The sequence below is a fragment of the Microcebus murinus genome, chromosome 12, assembly GCF_040939455.1.
Source record: "Microcebus murinus isolate Inina chromosome 12, M.murinus_Inina_mat1.0, whole genome shotgun sequence".
In the NCBI taxonomy this organism is placed as follows: domain Eukaryota; kingdom Metazoa; phylum Chordata; class Mammalia; order Primates; family Cheirogaleidae; genus Microcebus; species Microcebus murinus.
Window position 1 is genome coordinate 32,936,983 of NC_134115.1, and position 17,314 is coordinate 32,954,296.

Consider the following 17,314-nt stretch of genomic DNA (forward strand, 5'->3'; position numbering starts at 1 on the left):
ATGGTAACCATATTTGGGTTGATCATGCCATTTTGTATTTGAATTTGAGATATTCTTGAAAGCAGCTTGACTCCACATTCTTCCTCTTAGCTGGTCTTCACTCTGTTCCCTTGCTGTCAAGCCACCCGGGACCAGTATGCCAAAGCAAGAATGTCAGGGACTGGTCTAAGTAGTTCGCTGTACTGGTCATATTATATCAGATTATCTAAGCTTTAAATGGCATGCTACATGTCATCCAATTATATATTTTATTACTGTCCATTTGTACTGTATAATTATGTCCCCTGTTTAGATATTAGGATGCTAACAGAAAAATGAATTCATACAACTTTTCAGGGGTAGAATTATGAACTCAGTAATCTTTATGGGAAAACCATTTTTACAGGAGTAAAGAATCCACTCAGTTTAAGAAAGATACTTTATCCAAAATTCTGACAGCATTAGCATAAGGAGTGCTTAATGAAAGGAAACAGGGACCTAAATTTAAATCATAAATTCTTCAAGCAACTACGGTTTGCTTTTTAAAACAAGTGTTTACTTTCTATGTGATTTTAAAAAGAGCTCACCAATTTGTTAAATGTAGTAAAAATTTAAACAGGAGCTAGTTTGGAGCTTAAAAGAAAAAATGATGATTTTAAAAGATCTGATAGAGAAATAATTTTTTCAAGAAAACAAAAATAGCTGAGTCTTAAAAGCTATTGCATTGAACTAATATGAAATTATTATCTTAGCTTTCCTCAAAAGTTTTTAAAAAGATATTTTTTTAATTCCAAAATGATTTTTTAAAATGCGCTTAGTTTGATTAGCTAAAATTAGCTCTAAGTGAAGAAGGGTATTGTAGACCCATAACACTTAGCCTCACAATAGTTCTTTCAAACTACAGATAACTAGCTAGAGTAGAAGCAATTTCCCAAGACAATCTTGTCTCATAAATGTTCATTCTTCCATGATAAAGTTTAATGACAAATTGGAAAATTTATTGGATTCTACCAAGACCATTTTAGACACAACAAAATAGGGCATTTTAACATAATTTATTCTTTTTCCCTTTTTCTAACTTAAAAAACCCCATTATTCACCAAATTTATTCATTTAATATTCTATTCTACTGGTCCTAAAATCATGGAATTCAGCTAGAGCAGAAAGGGTCCATCCTATGCCCATGTTGTTCTAATTATATTTCAGATATTTACTATGCAAACCCATCACATTTATGTATATTGGGAGATAATTCTGTTTAGAAAGGTTATGTGACATATAGCTAAAATGACTTCTATCAATATGACTAATAGAGACTAATATAAAATTTAATAAATATGTCAACTATAACATCAGAAGAATCTTAAATATGTATGAGAAGGTGTGTAGAAATAACAGTATCTTTTCAAAATTCAAACTCTGGTGTAGTTTAATAATAGATATCAGAATGTTAACACCGAAAAAGTACTGTCATGAATACATTATTTGCAAGAACGTGGGATAAGAGATCTGTGATGTGTTTGATACATTTATCCTGATGGCTTTGTTAAGTGAAGTGAAATTGCATAGAGTCTACCTGGCCTCATGTAAGGAAAATGGCATCAAATCCTGAGAAATGCAAAGGAGGGCTATCAACATAATTGAGAAAATAAGAGTCTTAGAAAAGGCATTTGGGAATGAGCTAATGTTGCAGCTTTAAGGAAGTTAAGGGTGTAATAATGAAAATCAATTGTTCTCATAGGGTTGATGTCAAAGGATATGGGGGCTGCTAACACTTAGGAAGCATGATGAAACTGAACCCTCGAGAAAGATTTGCTTTTTCTTTTTAGATTGCTTGAAGGTGAAAACACCAGGTGTTCTCTACAGCAAAAGGCCAGATTCACTCTCAAAAACCATGCCAGCCGTAAAGTTCTTATGTCAAGAAGAAAAGGGCCAGGGTAAAACATATATGACAATAATAAATAAATCATAAAAACAAAAAATCAATTCATATTTCTAACAATAGCATGCATTATCTACTTGATGCTGGAATACTTATTTTAATGCCCAATTTCTAGCAGTCATTCTCTGTACTATAATCTACTACATGACAGCCCCTAAACTGTCTTTGCTTTGTACACAGAGGTGACTGAGTAATAACCCTTTTGTCCCAGGAAGTTGTAATATTTAGGATAACCTGTGACTACAGAAAAATGGAACACTAAAGGAGGGCCCCTTCTGGCCCTTTACTAGGTTCCGCTGCTGCCCTTGGCATTGTCCTTGTAACCTGTGGACCATAAAAGCAAACACTTTCGCCATCCCACTATCAAGCGGGCACTTCCTCACACCAGGTTTTGGGCTGCAAACTGGAAAGCTCCTGCCATTCTTACAGTGTCCAGATGTGTCCGCTGGTGTTTGGCACGGTCACTGGAGTTGCTGAATGCCTTCTGACAGCCCGGATGCTGGCACAAATACGGCTTCTCGCCAGTGTGGCTCCGCAGGTGGATCTTGAGATTTTCAAGCCTTGAAAAGGCCTTCTTGCAACCTTCAAACTGCAGAAAGAAAACAATTTTTGGTTGTTGAGAAGGACCTTGAATGCTTGAGTCTGGGGGACATGAAAAAAAAAAAGTCCTAGTGTGTACTTAGCCTAAAACAAAATAAAATCCAAACAGTAACAAATATTACTTCTAAAAACATCCATATGTTTATGTGAGCTGCATTTTTCCACTGAATATGCATGCCACTTTCTGTACCAGAAGTGGGTCCCAAACTGATTTCTGTGATTACTTATGTCAGAGAAAATTCACTGTGAGCCATCTGGCTCAGTTAATAAAAATACAGTAATGTGTGTCTTAAAGAGTTATTAAAAAATTAACACACTTTTCCATTTCCAAATTGGTCTAAATTGAAGGAACTGGGAAGGAAGAAACTTTTTGACAACTAATAAACTAACAAAAAAAAAAAAAATAAATCAGAATGATGTATAAGAAAATAGGAGAATTGAAGATTCAAGAGTCCAGGATGAAAAAGGCATGTGTCCACTGGATCAATATAATCAAAAACTTCCTTAATATATTTGTAGGGTTTTTCCAACTCTCAAAAGAGTGACTATGTTAATATATATGGTAATGCTAACTAAACCTCATGAGATAAAATTTTTAACATGCTTTTAAAAAAGGAAGCTGGAGGACAATTCATTACTGCTAAATCATTTTCCAAATAAAGTACTGTAATAATTTAATCTTTTTTATTTTTTAGAAATTTTGCTATCTAATGTATGAAGAAAAAAATTGAAAGACTGAAGATTTCAATAAACGCGTCATCGGTTTGTCAATAATCTTTATTGATAGTAACATTGACTAAATGTCTTCTGTGGGCAAAATATCAGTTGCTATTACAGGGTCAAAGTGATTCTAATCCTTGAAGTAACAATCTAATAAATAAAATGTGTTAGAAAAAGCCTATAAATGAAGCATAAAGGTGAGATGGGGATTTATCTTTTAACTCTCTGTTTGGTGCTAAGCCCCAGACTATTTATGTTACTTTGACAGTTTTAATCCCATTTGACTTCCCACTGGAAGGGAAACTTAGAAATTTGGAAAACCTACACAGAATATAGCTTAATATGTTCAAAGCAGTTAAGAAACCTTATTTCTTAGAGAGGAATGTGGAGGGTAGGGGTGGAATATAAGTGAAGAATATAAATGAATATAAGAATGTAAGTGAAGAATATAAGTTCCAGATGATTTCCATTCAAAATTAGCAGGTATAACTCCACATTGGTGCAAGAAATTTTATAAAACTCCCGGTTTCCCACCTACTTATTACAATAGCTGGTGGAGGCCACTGTTCATGAAGGAATGGTCCAGAGCTGGCCAGATTTTGGTTACTGGAATTTTCATCTTTAAGTAAAGGATGAACTAAGTAGAAAGAAATAATTAAACATGTCATAACTCCATCTATTTAAGTTGTCCAGATTTTGCATGCTGGAATATTTTAAGAAATTTATGAAAGTTGCACTTATTTTTGATTGAGAGTTATACATGTTTCACAGACATATGTTGGTTTATTTCGATTTTGATATTTTGCTTAAAATAATTTTGGTGTTTTCCTGATTTCTATTTCACATAAAAATAAATTTAGCCTGAACAGAAGATGAATGCTGACGAAGCCAACTACTTTTTCAGCAGAATGAAAGGCATGTAATGCAATGTCGCTAGAGGGAGGGAAGGGAGGAGTTGAGGGGCTCGTTTCTTCAGGTTTTCTGACGGGTCTCAAATTTGAGAATAAAAGGGCTCAAAATTACCCCCAATTCATGGCTCAGAGGCCTCTGCTGACCAAACCTCTGTTTTTAAGGTTCTCTCTGAATGAGAACTCAGAGCAAACTTTTAGAGCTCAGTTTATTTTACTTGGAATCACCTGGTGGACCACACTTAGGTCTGAAATGAGCTTGTGGTTTTGGACACGCCAAGTCTGTAGCCTAGTTCCTAGCAAGGCTCTTTTGTAGGGTGGATTCCGTTCTGGGGCCAGCTCCAGGCGTGCAGACCCAGACCTGGGTAAGGCCTCAGTATCCACCCCTTTCCACAGTCGCCTCAGATCTTGGTCAGAGAGAAAGCTGCATTGTTTCTGAAGCAGCGTGGGAGTGGAGAACTACTTTTGAATAGATTAATAAGGTCTCTGTGAGTACCAGCTAAAACAAGACCTCCAGTTCTACCATAAAGCGATTAGAGGAATCCCAGACACAGCCTAGACTAATTCAAACTGTCCACTTGGTCAGACATAGGCTACATGTAGAATAGCGTTTCCAAACTCTTTCCAGTTAAATATCTACTTACATGTCCAGTTAAAACACAACTGATTGATATTATTACTGTTAGCAGAAGCAATAATCAAAGACCAAAGGGCTCACTGCATTCCAAGCAAATCAGTGAAAAATGAACATTTTGGAACATTCAGCCTATTTAAAAAACTTTTCTCACAGAGGTATTTATTCTTACAGCATGTTTATCTGATACTTTTATAAATCTAGAGTGTTGACTCTAGAATCAAGAGTTATTCAATTGCAAATAAATACTGCATATCACAATGTAGATTTTGTAGAGAGAAGTTAAGAGGAAAAATATGTGAGAACAATTGATATGGATAAATATAAGAGTTTGGAATTAAATAAAAAGAGACATAATGAAGTTTATTACCTTATAAAATACATGAGGGTTAGCATCCAATGTTTCGCTTGACATTTGATCTTAAGTGTCCAGCGCAGATGTTGCTAGCATATAGTAAGTACTTAATTAACGATTCCTGAGTAAATGGACAAATGAATGAATGCCCAGGAGCTACATTTTTAAAAGACCCATACCAGTTATGGGTTAGGCAAAGCTTTTTTTTTTTTTTTTCAGTTTTTAAAAAAAATTTGAAAATACTAAGGGGGTAAAAATGTTTTTTCACATAGATAGCTTTTTTAAATAGTAAGGATGGAGGAAAATATGAACGCCCAGACCAAAAGTGACAACCAAAAGATTATATATAAAATGGCAAAATCCAGCTGATACCAGATGTTTCCTTTGAAACCCAAAAGGCCAGAAGACAACAGAGTAGTATTATTTTATTTTAAAGGGAAAAGATTAAAAGCGAAGGGTTTGACCTCACTGAGTTGTGTGGATTAAGGCAGGAGAAAGGCAACTTCATGCAGGTAGGAGCTCATAGTATCCAGAACACTCACTCACTCTTGTTGCATTTCACCTGACGAAATCATGAGCACAAGACCAATAAAATCAAGCACTAAAGGATTAAAAAATCACTTGGTGGGGGACCTAACACCCAACTCATCACAGGAGTGTGGAGGGCATGACACCTGAATGAATGTGTCACACTGACTGACAATTCTGCAAGGCAAGGAAGGAGGTGCTGTTCGTTTCTCTAATGGTGTCTGGATGAAACTTGAAAGCAAACGATTTTATAATGAATCATTATCATTCATTATGGGAATAACCCTGTAACTCAGCACAAGAATTTCCTCTCCCTCAGGCAGTTTTACCCTGAGATTTATAAGTTCAATTAAATGCAAATGAATTAAAAATAAACTAACATTTAGGTAGGCTTATAAAAAAAAATTGTTACAAAATATACCAAAACTGGATTCTTTCAGTCTGGGCAAATGGACGCCTTTAATCTTTCTTTTTTATTATTTTTTTTTTCATGTTTTCCAAATCTTTACTGAGCACGTCTCACCTTGTACATGAACATCTGAGCTTAGGAAAGCCAGGACCATTAAGCGGTATTTCCTTGGGTTTGGCCAGATGCTTTCTCACCATGGTTCCTAAAATGCAAGTTCATTCTGAGATGTAAGGTCCAAATTGTCAAATGACTGCTGTGTCACTGCCACTGATCAACTCCTACACGAAACTGACCAATATCCTATTCTCAGGTCCTACACTTCCTACACTGTCTGTGGAACCATGAACCTAAGACCCAGTGACACACGACTGGATGAGCAGGCCAGAATTTGCCTGAGGTTCAAAAACAAACCATTTACAGGAAGACAGGAAAAACAACAACACACAAACTCTCAGAAATCCAAGGGGGCAGCAGAAGGAGGAAGAATAGAATATAAGAGCGACAAAGGCAGGGTGATAATTTGGGGCACAGTGGCAGAAAAGGGACCCCGTGTTCATTCAGCATTTATTCTATGCCAAGCTCCTTACTAGGAATTTCCCCCTATATTAGTAATTTTATCTAAATAGCATTCTTTTTCTCCAACAAAGACTGAGTAAGACCCATGGGCATGGCACTGGGAGGAACAAGATGAATAAAACTTAAACTTTACTTAAGTGAGGGTCAATGTATATGGCTGGGCAGGTTAAATACTGATGTAGCCCTAAGCTGTGGTTCTCAAAGACATGATTCCTGAACCAGTGGCATCAGTATGGCCTAGGAACGTGTCAGAAATAGAAATTCTCTGACTCCACCCCAGACCTACAGAATCAGAACCCTGGGAGTGGGGCACAGCCACCTGAGAGTTAGTTAACAAGGCCTCCAGGGCCACACTGCAGTGCGAATGGATGAGTTAGCGAATGACGTTCATATTGTAATCATCACTGACCACTTTCTGACAAAAATATTCTGACAGGGTAAAGTGTTTTGCAGAATTTACCCATTCCTAACTCACACAAGAGTCATACGGGCTAGCGTTGCAGCAGCTATCCTAGAACTGAAAAGAGACATCTCCATTCCAGGGTAGGGCAGGGTTATCCTCTGTTCACTCAACAAACAGGACAAAATCCCAGAATGCCAATCTCTTACCACAGTCTCTAAATTCCCACTTTTTAATCTGCTACCGGGCACATGCCTGGCTGCAAAGAGGTGTGCGCTCAAGTTCCCTCAGTGGCCTCCTGACCAACAGAACACCCCACATTTCTAAGCCCACTGCATTCCCATTGAGGAGCAGTGGTGAAGGGGAGGCATCGCTTTCCATTTGCACATTTCAGTGGTTTTACAGACATGTATGACACAGTGCATGAAACCGTAAGTGACCGAACTTTCAATCTCATGGGTTTTAAAAATACAGCATTGCATGAAGACTCACTCTGAGAAAAATCTTTTTAACTCCGAGACTGTTTTCAAGTAACAAACTCTAATTAGAAAGTTTAAGTTGCCTCAAACCTAAAGAACCTTAGCTTGCACCACTTTGCTAATTTAGAAGATTATTTCATATTTAAAAGAATCACAACTGGACTGTAATCACCATCTCTATATATTGGCTTGATTACAGATTGTTGACATTAAGTGGCATTAAGATGACCTTTGAAATATTACTTTCCTTTTCTATTAGAGGCTTTTGTGTAAGGTTCTAAAAATGAAAGGCTCATTAGACACCATTAAAATGGGATTTATTCCATATGTGTAACCAATAATTAAGTAGAATATTCCTCCCTCCCCTAATCAGCTACTTAGAGAGCTGAGAAGCATAAGTTCACATTCAAAGCAGTAATAACAGCAAACCTTTCCTGATCAGGTTTCCATACCATTGCTAATGTCAACAAAACCCAAACAGAAAGGAGACTATGATGCTGGACATGCTTTTTAAAAATATACATTTGATTTCAATTAAGGCTCAGTGTTTACGACCCTTGGAGGTATACGATTTTATAATTTTATCAGTCAGGACTAATTAATCCCATTAGCGACGGCTGGTGCAGCAAGAATTGACTGACAGATTGTATACCAGTTCACATCTCTACATACAGCCCAAAGACAACAGAGATGAAAGGCACGGCTGGGAGTGTCAGTGACCATTTCTAACATGGTAGATACAATCAAGGTGACTTCCACAGTATGACCAAGAGTTCAAGTCCACTTTTATCAAGCTCATACCTTCAAAGGGTGCAAATGAAAGACTGCTTCTCCTGTGATTCAGAAAGAAATGGCTGCAGGAACAGCTGAGGGCCACCTTACACACCTGAGAAGGTGAGAACTCTGACACATGTATTCAGCTGGGATTTAGTTCTGGAATTTTCCTTCTAGAGCAGTGCTTCCCAGCTGTATATGCCTGTCAATCACCTGGAGGTCTTATTGAAATGCAAACCCTGATTTAGTAAGCCTGGGTGGGGCCTGAGAGCCTGCATTCCTAACAATCTCCCAGGTGATACTTGTAAATGTTGCGCATTTGAAGATTACACTTTGAGAAACAATGTTCTGGGGATCATTAAATGATACTTATGTACAGTTTGGTGGGATTTTTAAAAGAATAAAAAACAAAATAATTAGAGAAAGGATAAAAGAATTGAAAAAGGGCTTTATTTGCCTTTGATGAACCAAACCGTGGCAGCTTCATTCTTAGGGTATGAAACTGAAACAAACAGAAAATGTTGAGTGCTGGGTTGCGGCCACTTGCCGCCTCCCCATCGCTCTGCATCCCCGTGGGCCAGCGCTGCTTGGGGCTGGTTGGAGAGCACGCTGCTGGGGGCCCAGTATGCCCAAGTCTGCTGTCTGGGCTGGGCTGGGCTGGATGCTCCTCCTCCTAAAGCCGGGCTGCTCAAGTGATCCTGATTGGGTACTTTTTGAATCCCATTGTTACCAATTGGATATTAAAGCTTGTTGTTGATTGGACGTTAGAGCTTGTTGCTGATTGGATGTTAAAGCTTGTTGTTGATTGGACGCTTTTTGAGTCCTACCAAAGGTATAAAAGCAGGAGGCGAACAAGGAAGGGGAAGTCAGAAGATCAGAAGATGAAAAGAGAACTATAACCCTTGCTGTGCTGGGTCTGCTGGCTGAATAAAGGCTGTTCTCCAACTTAGTGTGCTGTTTGGTTATTTCCCCGCACTAGCCATACACTTGCCGTAACAAAACAATAAAATCTAATTTTAAAATGTAAATAGTAAAATAACAGGAAAAAAAAAGCAGAAAGGTCAGAGGGGGGAAAAGGACAGAGTCGGAAAGAGTACAGAAACACACTGGGGCCATCTAATTTTGTTTCTCCTTCTGTCAACTTCGCACTCAGACACAAAACTCACTCCTCACTCCATGCCACTCTGGTTTCTGTCTCCAGTGCACTCTTACTAGTGCTGGCTGCTCCAGCTAATCTTAGTATTTACTACATCAGTTTGTAGAAAGTGTTACATAAAGGGAGAAAAAGAAAACAATGCAAACGTTTAGAAGCTTTTAGAAAGTAACTAGTTCATGAATCCATTACACTGAATAACAGAATTCCTTCTGCTCCTTGTGACATTCAGACTAAGATTTACATTATTAAGTATGGAATGTCCGATATCCTTAAGTACTGAGTTTGACAGTTGATATCTCTGACATTTCATTTGACACTTCTTGATTTATTTTTATTGTGAAAGTACATCTTCAGTAGTCTTTCAAATGCACATTTTGGCTTGTGCTTGTCTTTCAAAGCTTTTTGGAGCAATTTTTGTGAAACCACGAGTAAGGAAAAAATTCGTGTTATTTTTGAATATGAGTTCTGTCCTGGAAACAATGCAGTGCAGACAGCTTGAAATATCAACAAAGTGTTTGGGAAGGATGTGGCTAATAAACACATAGTACATCGATGGCTTGAGAAGTTCTGTTCTGGTGATCTCAAAGCTTGCCTTTCTTTGCTGTCACAACATAAAGGTAAACCATTTTTATAATGTGTTGTTAAGTGTGATGGAAAATGAATTATTTTTGACAATCACAAGCATTTGGCACAATTGGTAAAGATGGATATCTATCTTTGGGTAAAGATGAAGTGCTGAAACACAGTAGTCCAAAACTGAATATTCATTGAAAAAGGCTAATGGTGTCTGTTTGGTGGTCCAGTGCTGGTATCATCCACTACAGCTTCATGAAACCTAGTCAGTCAATTACAGCCATGTCTGCCACAACCAACTGGACCAAGTGATGAGTATGCCTGCGATTAAGCAGCCCCGAGACTGGTGAATAGAGACAGGCCAATCCTCTTGTGAGGCAATGCTCAACCACATGTTGCACAAACAATCCTGCTCAAATTACAGAAGCTGGACTTGAAAACTCTCTGTCATCCGCTGTATTCATCAGACCTTGCACCAACTGACTACCAATTCTTCCAGGTTTTGGACCGCTACTTGCATGGAAAAATATTCAATTCTCAAGAAGCTGTGGAAAACGCCTTTCTCGATTTCACCACCACTCGCTCTCCAGGCTTCTTCGCTGCTGGCATAAACAAGCTACCATTAAGATGGCAAAACTATGTTGTGCCTAGTTTAGGCACATACTTCGATTGATTATACTACTTCTTGTTTGAGATTGTAATAAACTGTACTTTTGAGTCGAAATTGGACATTTCATATTTAATGACCTAATAATTCCACAAGGACAGAGAACATGTCTCCATTTATTCTTGCTTTGTGATTTTACTCATTTTGCAGTCAAATGACCCTCTTCCTCCATAGCAGAACATTGGACCCAGGAGCTTCTGTTGTCTTCTGTTGGTTGCTAAAAGGTAAGACCTGATTTTATAACATTTCAAAGGTTCTACACCAAGAATAATAGTAGCCCTATTGGAAAATTATTTAGAGTCATGATAGGGTTATACCTGGTTCATCTGAGAGTCCTCTTAACTCCAGGGAAATCAGTGCAACCCAAATTGAGATTCCAAAGGTTCCAAGTATCTAAACAGATTTGCACTTGCATTTCCTACAATAACCATCAAAGCTTTCCTGCCCCTGTGTTTGGCTGGGGCAGACTGAGGGGGTAAGAGACTATGACACTTTGGTCTCAATGAGTCAACCAATTTAGTGTTCTGGAGTGGCCTACAGAACTCATTTATCTAGATTTTCTGGAACTATTAAAAATTTTATAGAATTAATATAAAACTTTTTTCTGTAATGTTTTCCTAAACTATAATAAAGAGATTCCAGTTACTGTGTTTTTCCCTGTTGTTCTGGTGTACAAAATGAATCAATTAACTAACTCATAAATACAACTTCCTGGCTTGTTGTGCTTCTTGTTTTTGATTAAGAAATCCGTATAAAACAAAGGTCATCTGAATAGGCAGTAGTACATGTTTCTTAATGGTTTGAGGGAATTCATTGTTTTTTAACATTTGGGGCCCAGGGTAGTCGTTGATCCTTAACAGAGTCTTTTAAATGAAATAGCAAAATAAATGAGAGTTCACCTTAAAAAACGAAAATGGAAAAACTGTTTTCAAGAAGCCATATGACAATGTAGAGAGAAATATGTTGTTTCTGTGCCAACATTTTAACCATATTAAATTTTTATGGAAATTATTAAGTGTCTGGTTTATAACAATTGAAAAGATCGGAGGACAAATGGAACCTCATCATGGGCATTATATTCACAACTAGAAAAATAATATTCCACAGGGCAACACTGATATTTAAGATGTATCATACGGCCCTTTCCAGCTATTCAACAAATATAAGGTATCATAGATTATTCATGTTGTATCAATACGATGCCAGAAAACTACAATTTCAAGCAAATAATTATTTCTGTGAGAGGGTAAATAATGGAAAACTGGTTGTCTGGGGGTTACATAAACATAGCAGTAAGTTTTTGTTGCTGTTGTTTATTAGCATGCATTTCATGCAATCTGTGAATATATATCCACAAGAACATGTGTACTTTAGAGGTTGACAGTCAACCTCCTTTCAGCTGTCACCAAAGCACAAGGGGTCTGTACCCACACATGACCACCATGCTTTGCCTACTGCCTTGCGAACACACGGAGATACACTAATTGGATTGTTTATTTCTTCCACTGGGCTGTGAGCTTTATGAGGACAAGGTACTGAGTCCTATTAATACTTTTATTGCCAGCACTAGGTACAGTGCTTGGCATATAGTCAAGCGATCGTAGATTATATGCTAAATAAATGCTAAATGAAATGGAGAGAATGAACTCTTTGTAAGAAAGCATATTGACTTCCTAGACTTCCTTGTGTAGTAAGCTCATTAAGGCCTTTTAATTAGGCAGGGCTAGTTACTGCACCTCATGACATCAAATGGTCAACATCGCAAAAGCTATAAAATGTATTTATGGGTTTTAGATGCTGCATTTTAATGTCCTATAGAACTACTGTAAAATGTATGTTTAATTTTTTAAATATTTAATCATGTGGGGAAAACACTAATAACAACATATGGTTGTATTTTTTGTGTGTGTATGGATGTGATACATTAACTTCTTTATCGATGTTCTGAGAAATTTGTAGGGCAATACTGATGAAGTGAATGAGCTGTTTTCCTACCACACCCTTTTCCAAATTTGAGCTAAACACACAGATCTACTGGGAGCATGTTATTAGCAATAATTCAAGGCACATAAATGTGTGCCTTCTTCGTACATAAAGGAAAAGAAACTTTTAAATTGCCCTTTAAAAGCTGAGCTAATATGCTCTCATCTATGCCAGGAAAGAGCCTCTCATCTGAGTTTCTCATGCAAAGAAAAAAGATCGTTGTGACTTTGCCCTGAATTGCCCTGAGTAAAGTATCCCCAAAGAGCAGGTCAAGCAATTTCCCATGATGCCATGCCTCTGTCAACCATCCTATAGCCAATCTCTCTGAAAGGGAGGCAGAGACTCCAATCCCATGTTCCAGGTTACAAGTATGCTTAGCTACAGAGTTTCTGTTCAAAGTACAGGGGCTGTCCAAAGATCTTGGCTCTGTCTTCCCTGTTGGCAGTGAACTTGGCTGCCCAGTAATTAATTGTCTTTGACTACAAAGATGAGAATTGCCACTGCTTGCTTCAGTTTTATTAAGAATTGGCATGCTTGGTTTAACAGAGCTAAGCAATATATTTATTTACTATGGTGTTTCCCAAAATGATTGCTGAATTCTGTCATCTCTTGACTGAGAAACTGTTTGTGGGTTGCAACAGAATGTATGCTAACATACATACACCAACACAAACCTCCAAGACAAACTGTTTAAGTCAATTTGCTTATCATATAGGCACATAGGTGCAAATATGTGCATATGCATTTGGGGGTACAGCCATGGGCACACACTTTAACACTTGCACACATATCCCACACAGATTTTGTAATAAATGTGTGTGTTTAAGATCTGTGTGCAGGGGTGTAGAAGCAGCGTGAATTTGCCAAGAGAGAAAAGGAAATTCACACACTAAGAGAATAATTTACCATAAATTGGCCCACACTGAGTTGATTCCAAAAAATGGAGTGCAAGATGCCAAATTTTTAATGGCTCTTGCTATTCCAGATCTGGCCCTGACAAGCTTTGGAAGAAATGCAAGTGGGCAGGAAAGATGGGATTAAAAAATTATATCTTAAGCCTTTTCACTTTCAAATGTAAAATTTCCACCACTGTGACAGGGGGGAAAGAGAGTGGCAGGGATATTTTCCTGACACTTTGCTTTTCTCAACCAAAAACCACTGATTTCCATTATGCATTGCTCAAATTCTGTACCTCTTGTTAAAAGTCATCTGCAATTGGTTGCTTAGAAAAGGAAGATATGAAAATAAGGGGACCCCAAATCTTGCATTAGCCCTGGTGGCCATTACAAAGGGATGACCTCAGAGTGCTGCTTACTCAATGCAGCTCAACAGTACTATGACTGACAATCTTTTGTGACAGCCCACACTGGTTCCTCAAAACCACTCACTCACTTGCTTCCAAAATGCATCACCTCCAGTGAATGAGCGTTTCTGCATGGCTCTCTCATCACAAGTCTGACCAGCACATACATAGCAGGTGCTCAGAAAACCCTTCATTCTTTCCACTTGCTCTTTTCCTTCCTTGCTCTGATTTTAAACTACTCTAGCCCATATCTGAATGACTTCCTTCTCGGTTATGGAGGGAATCTCTCTCACACCTTGCTCCTTCCCACATGCCCTACTTCCTACATGTTCACTTACGGGCAAGAGGCTGTCATTAAATCCATTAACTCTTTCCAGCGACGACCTTTTAGGTTTTGAGACACATAGGATATTCAATCACTGTCACACATGCGCTAAACTCTGACCCCTATAATTCTTATGAAAATACCTTGGCTAAGAATTATAACCTCAATCCTCTTGAATATTCTACTTAATGCAACCTCCACCCTACCCCCTCTCTCTGGAACTTGACTCCATTTGTAACAAGAATGATAGGTCTATGAAAAACTCTACCTAAAACTGTAAAGTCTGGGGTAGATGTGGACATTTCGTCATCTCGAATATTTTTAATTTGATGGGAATATTGGTCTAATTATTTAGAGTAGTTGGCCTTTGCACTGAATTTAAACAACTACTGTTTCTTATAATCCAAAGAAGTAAAAGAATGAGTAAGATGAGTTGTTTCCAAGATATGTTTTTTTTCCCTTATTTTATTGCCTTGCCATTTTACAGAGCCAACAATCCTGGCAGGAAAATATTTAGCACACAATAAATCTTAATGGATGATGATGATAATGTCTAACATTTATCCATTAAGTATTCAAAATATCTACTATTATTGTTCCCATTTTACAAGTGAAGGGAATTGAGGTCTAGAGAGGCCAAAGTCACACAGCTAGTAGGTGGCAGAGCCCCAACTAGAATCATGGCCTCTGGCTCAGGTATTTAACCAAGCATTCCCTCTATGCAACTCCAAGGGAATGTTAATTCTCAAGAGGTCAAGGAGATACGGAAAGAAACATGTCTTGGAAGGAATCTAGCCGTACTCTTTCTTTTATTCCCCTTACAGAGTAAAAAAACACTAATAATTTAAATTTACAAGGGCCAACTATTCTAAATTATACCAATCATTCTCGTCAACATCTGAGCACAGAGATCAGCCATTAGCAATGACTAGAAAGTACTATGAGCCTTATGTTCTTGGCACAGTCTTCCTTTTAACTAACATACAGTTCTCAAATTTGAAAAAAATATGGTATGCATCTGTGAGCCACTCAGAAATGGGCTGTTGAGAAAAAAATGCAAAGTGATACTGGCATAATATAAGAGCCAACACGACAATTCTAGAAAGACCTCAATTGTTTGCATATTCAGCCAAACGATAAAATACCTTATAGCAAAAGCCCTTCTCATTTTATCAAATGTAAGATCCTGGACTTTACTACCAACTTACCAATAGTGACAAAACTTGTCCTTCCTTATGTGCATACACAGCTAAGCCTTTCTTCAAAGTAACTTTACTAAATAGAGGAAAGGAAAGTTCCCATAATCCAATAGGTGCCTAAAACATATAAGATGGTCAATAAATGTTTTTATAAATGATTAATTGATTATTTGTCTAAATATTTGTTTTTAGCACTTTCAATTGCATTTGAGGCAAAATTCCTCAAGAAAGAGAAAAATAGTTCACTTTACTATTTCCCATTGTTGTATGAAAGAATCCAACCTGCATCATATTAGAAGACACATGGCTATCTATTGTTGAACTTGGTTAGACCTCTCCTCTGAGCTCCAGGCCTATTTAATATCTCTATACCAAGGGCTCATGGGCACTTAAAAGGACATATTCCATCACATCATACTTCTGTGTCAAATTCTTCAAAGCTTTCCTATTGGTCCTCGGATAAAGGTCAAAGCCTCACCATGGCTCACAAGCTCTGGCTTGATGTGGCTCCTGTCTACTTCTCCAACGTCATCCTTACTCCCCCTCATTCCCTCACTTCAGTTTCTCAAAGGTACCATGCCCTTTCTCACCTCAGGACATTTGCACAAGCTATTTCCTTTGCCTGGAAAAATGTTTTCCTCCCATTCACCTGGTTAAATCCTATGCATATTTACAACTTATGAAGCATTTGTTTTTCAGAAAAGCATTCGCTGTCCAAGGCTAGATTTAGTCTCTTCCATATATGCCCTTATAACGTCGTCATGGAATGCAAGTGCCATTAGGACAGGGACACAGGCTTGTCCTTTTCATGATGCAGTAGTTTGTACAGTAAGCACCCAATGCAGATTTGTTAAACAGTGGACAAATGAGTTATTAAAAATTAAAATATAAGTTATTCATTTCTAAATACTTTCTTTCTCTCCTTTCCTCCCTCTCTTTCTCTTTTTAAAACCATTCTTCTAGGGGCTTACAAACCACTCAGAATAACTGTATACTCATATGAACAGTACTTGTTCTAACAAACAATGGGGAATAATAAAAGATGAGAAGAACTTAAAGAAGATACCCTCAGGTCTGGAGACAAATAATGTTTGTGAAGCCCTCTGTAATTTCTAAGTGCTACATGAAATGCATGTTTTCTAGATTCCAACGGCACACACAGAAATAACTCACTTTGACAGAGTTATCCACCAGGGAGATGAATAAATAGCTTCACTAAATACATATGGTACAATTACACCCAGCAATAAGTGACAATAGGTCTTGCTTTATAGTAATCTAAAAATTCAAAGCCCAATTATTTCAGCTGCTCAGTAAACAATACTGAAAAGACGTGGTAGTAAAGCAACTTAAGAACATACTGTATTAGTAAACGCTAACAATCTCTTTATGATCCACAAAGCCACTTCTTTTTCTTCTGAAGGAAAGAAAGCTTTTTGTAAATTAAGAAAGAAAAAAAGAAAGAAAGAAAAAGAAAGCAATCCATGAGCTACAGCCAAGAACAAAATGAAAGCAGGGAGTACTCCTTTTGATCTTTCAAGAGTAGTATTTAGTTAAAGAATGTATGCTGGACTAAAAAACATGACCAGAAACATGAGCGTTTGGGACCTGAAAAATGCGGTCATTGGCAGCTGGCCTTTTAAAAATATATTTATAAGAAAAAAAAAAAAAGGACCTGTCTCCATAGCTCCAAATTTCAGGGTGAACTGACACTGACTTTAATGAAAGGGGTCAGTTTCAGACTTCTTTTTAGAATGCAGAAGCACTGCAAGTAATTGGTATAATTAGCAGTTTAGATATGCAA

At 37.6% G+C, this 17,314-nt stretch overlaps 1 protein-coding gene across 1 annotated transcript in view; it reads right to left on the bottom strand.

Annotated features, from left to right (window-relative positions):
* Positions 1 to 17,314, bottom strand: part of GLIS3 (GLIS family zinc finger 3) — a 438,302-nt gene that overhangs the window by 102,501 nt on the left and 318,487 nt on the right. Inside the window, exon 5 of the mRNA XM_012737636.3 lies at positions 2,349 to 2,510. Coding sequence (XP_012593090.1) covers positions 2,349 to 2,510 — 162 coding nt within the window. The remainder of the gene's footprint in view (positions 1 to 2,348; positions 2,511 to 17,314) is intronic.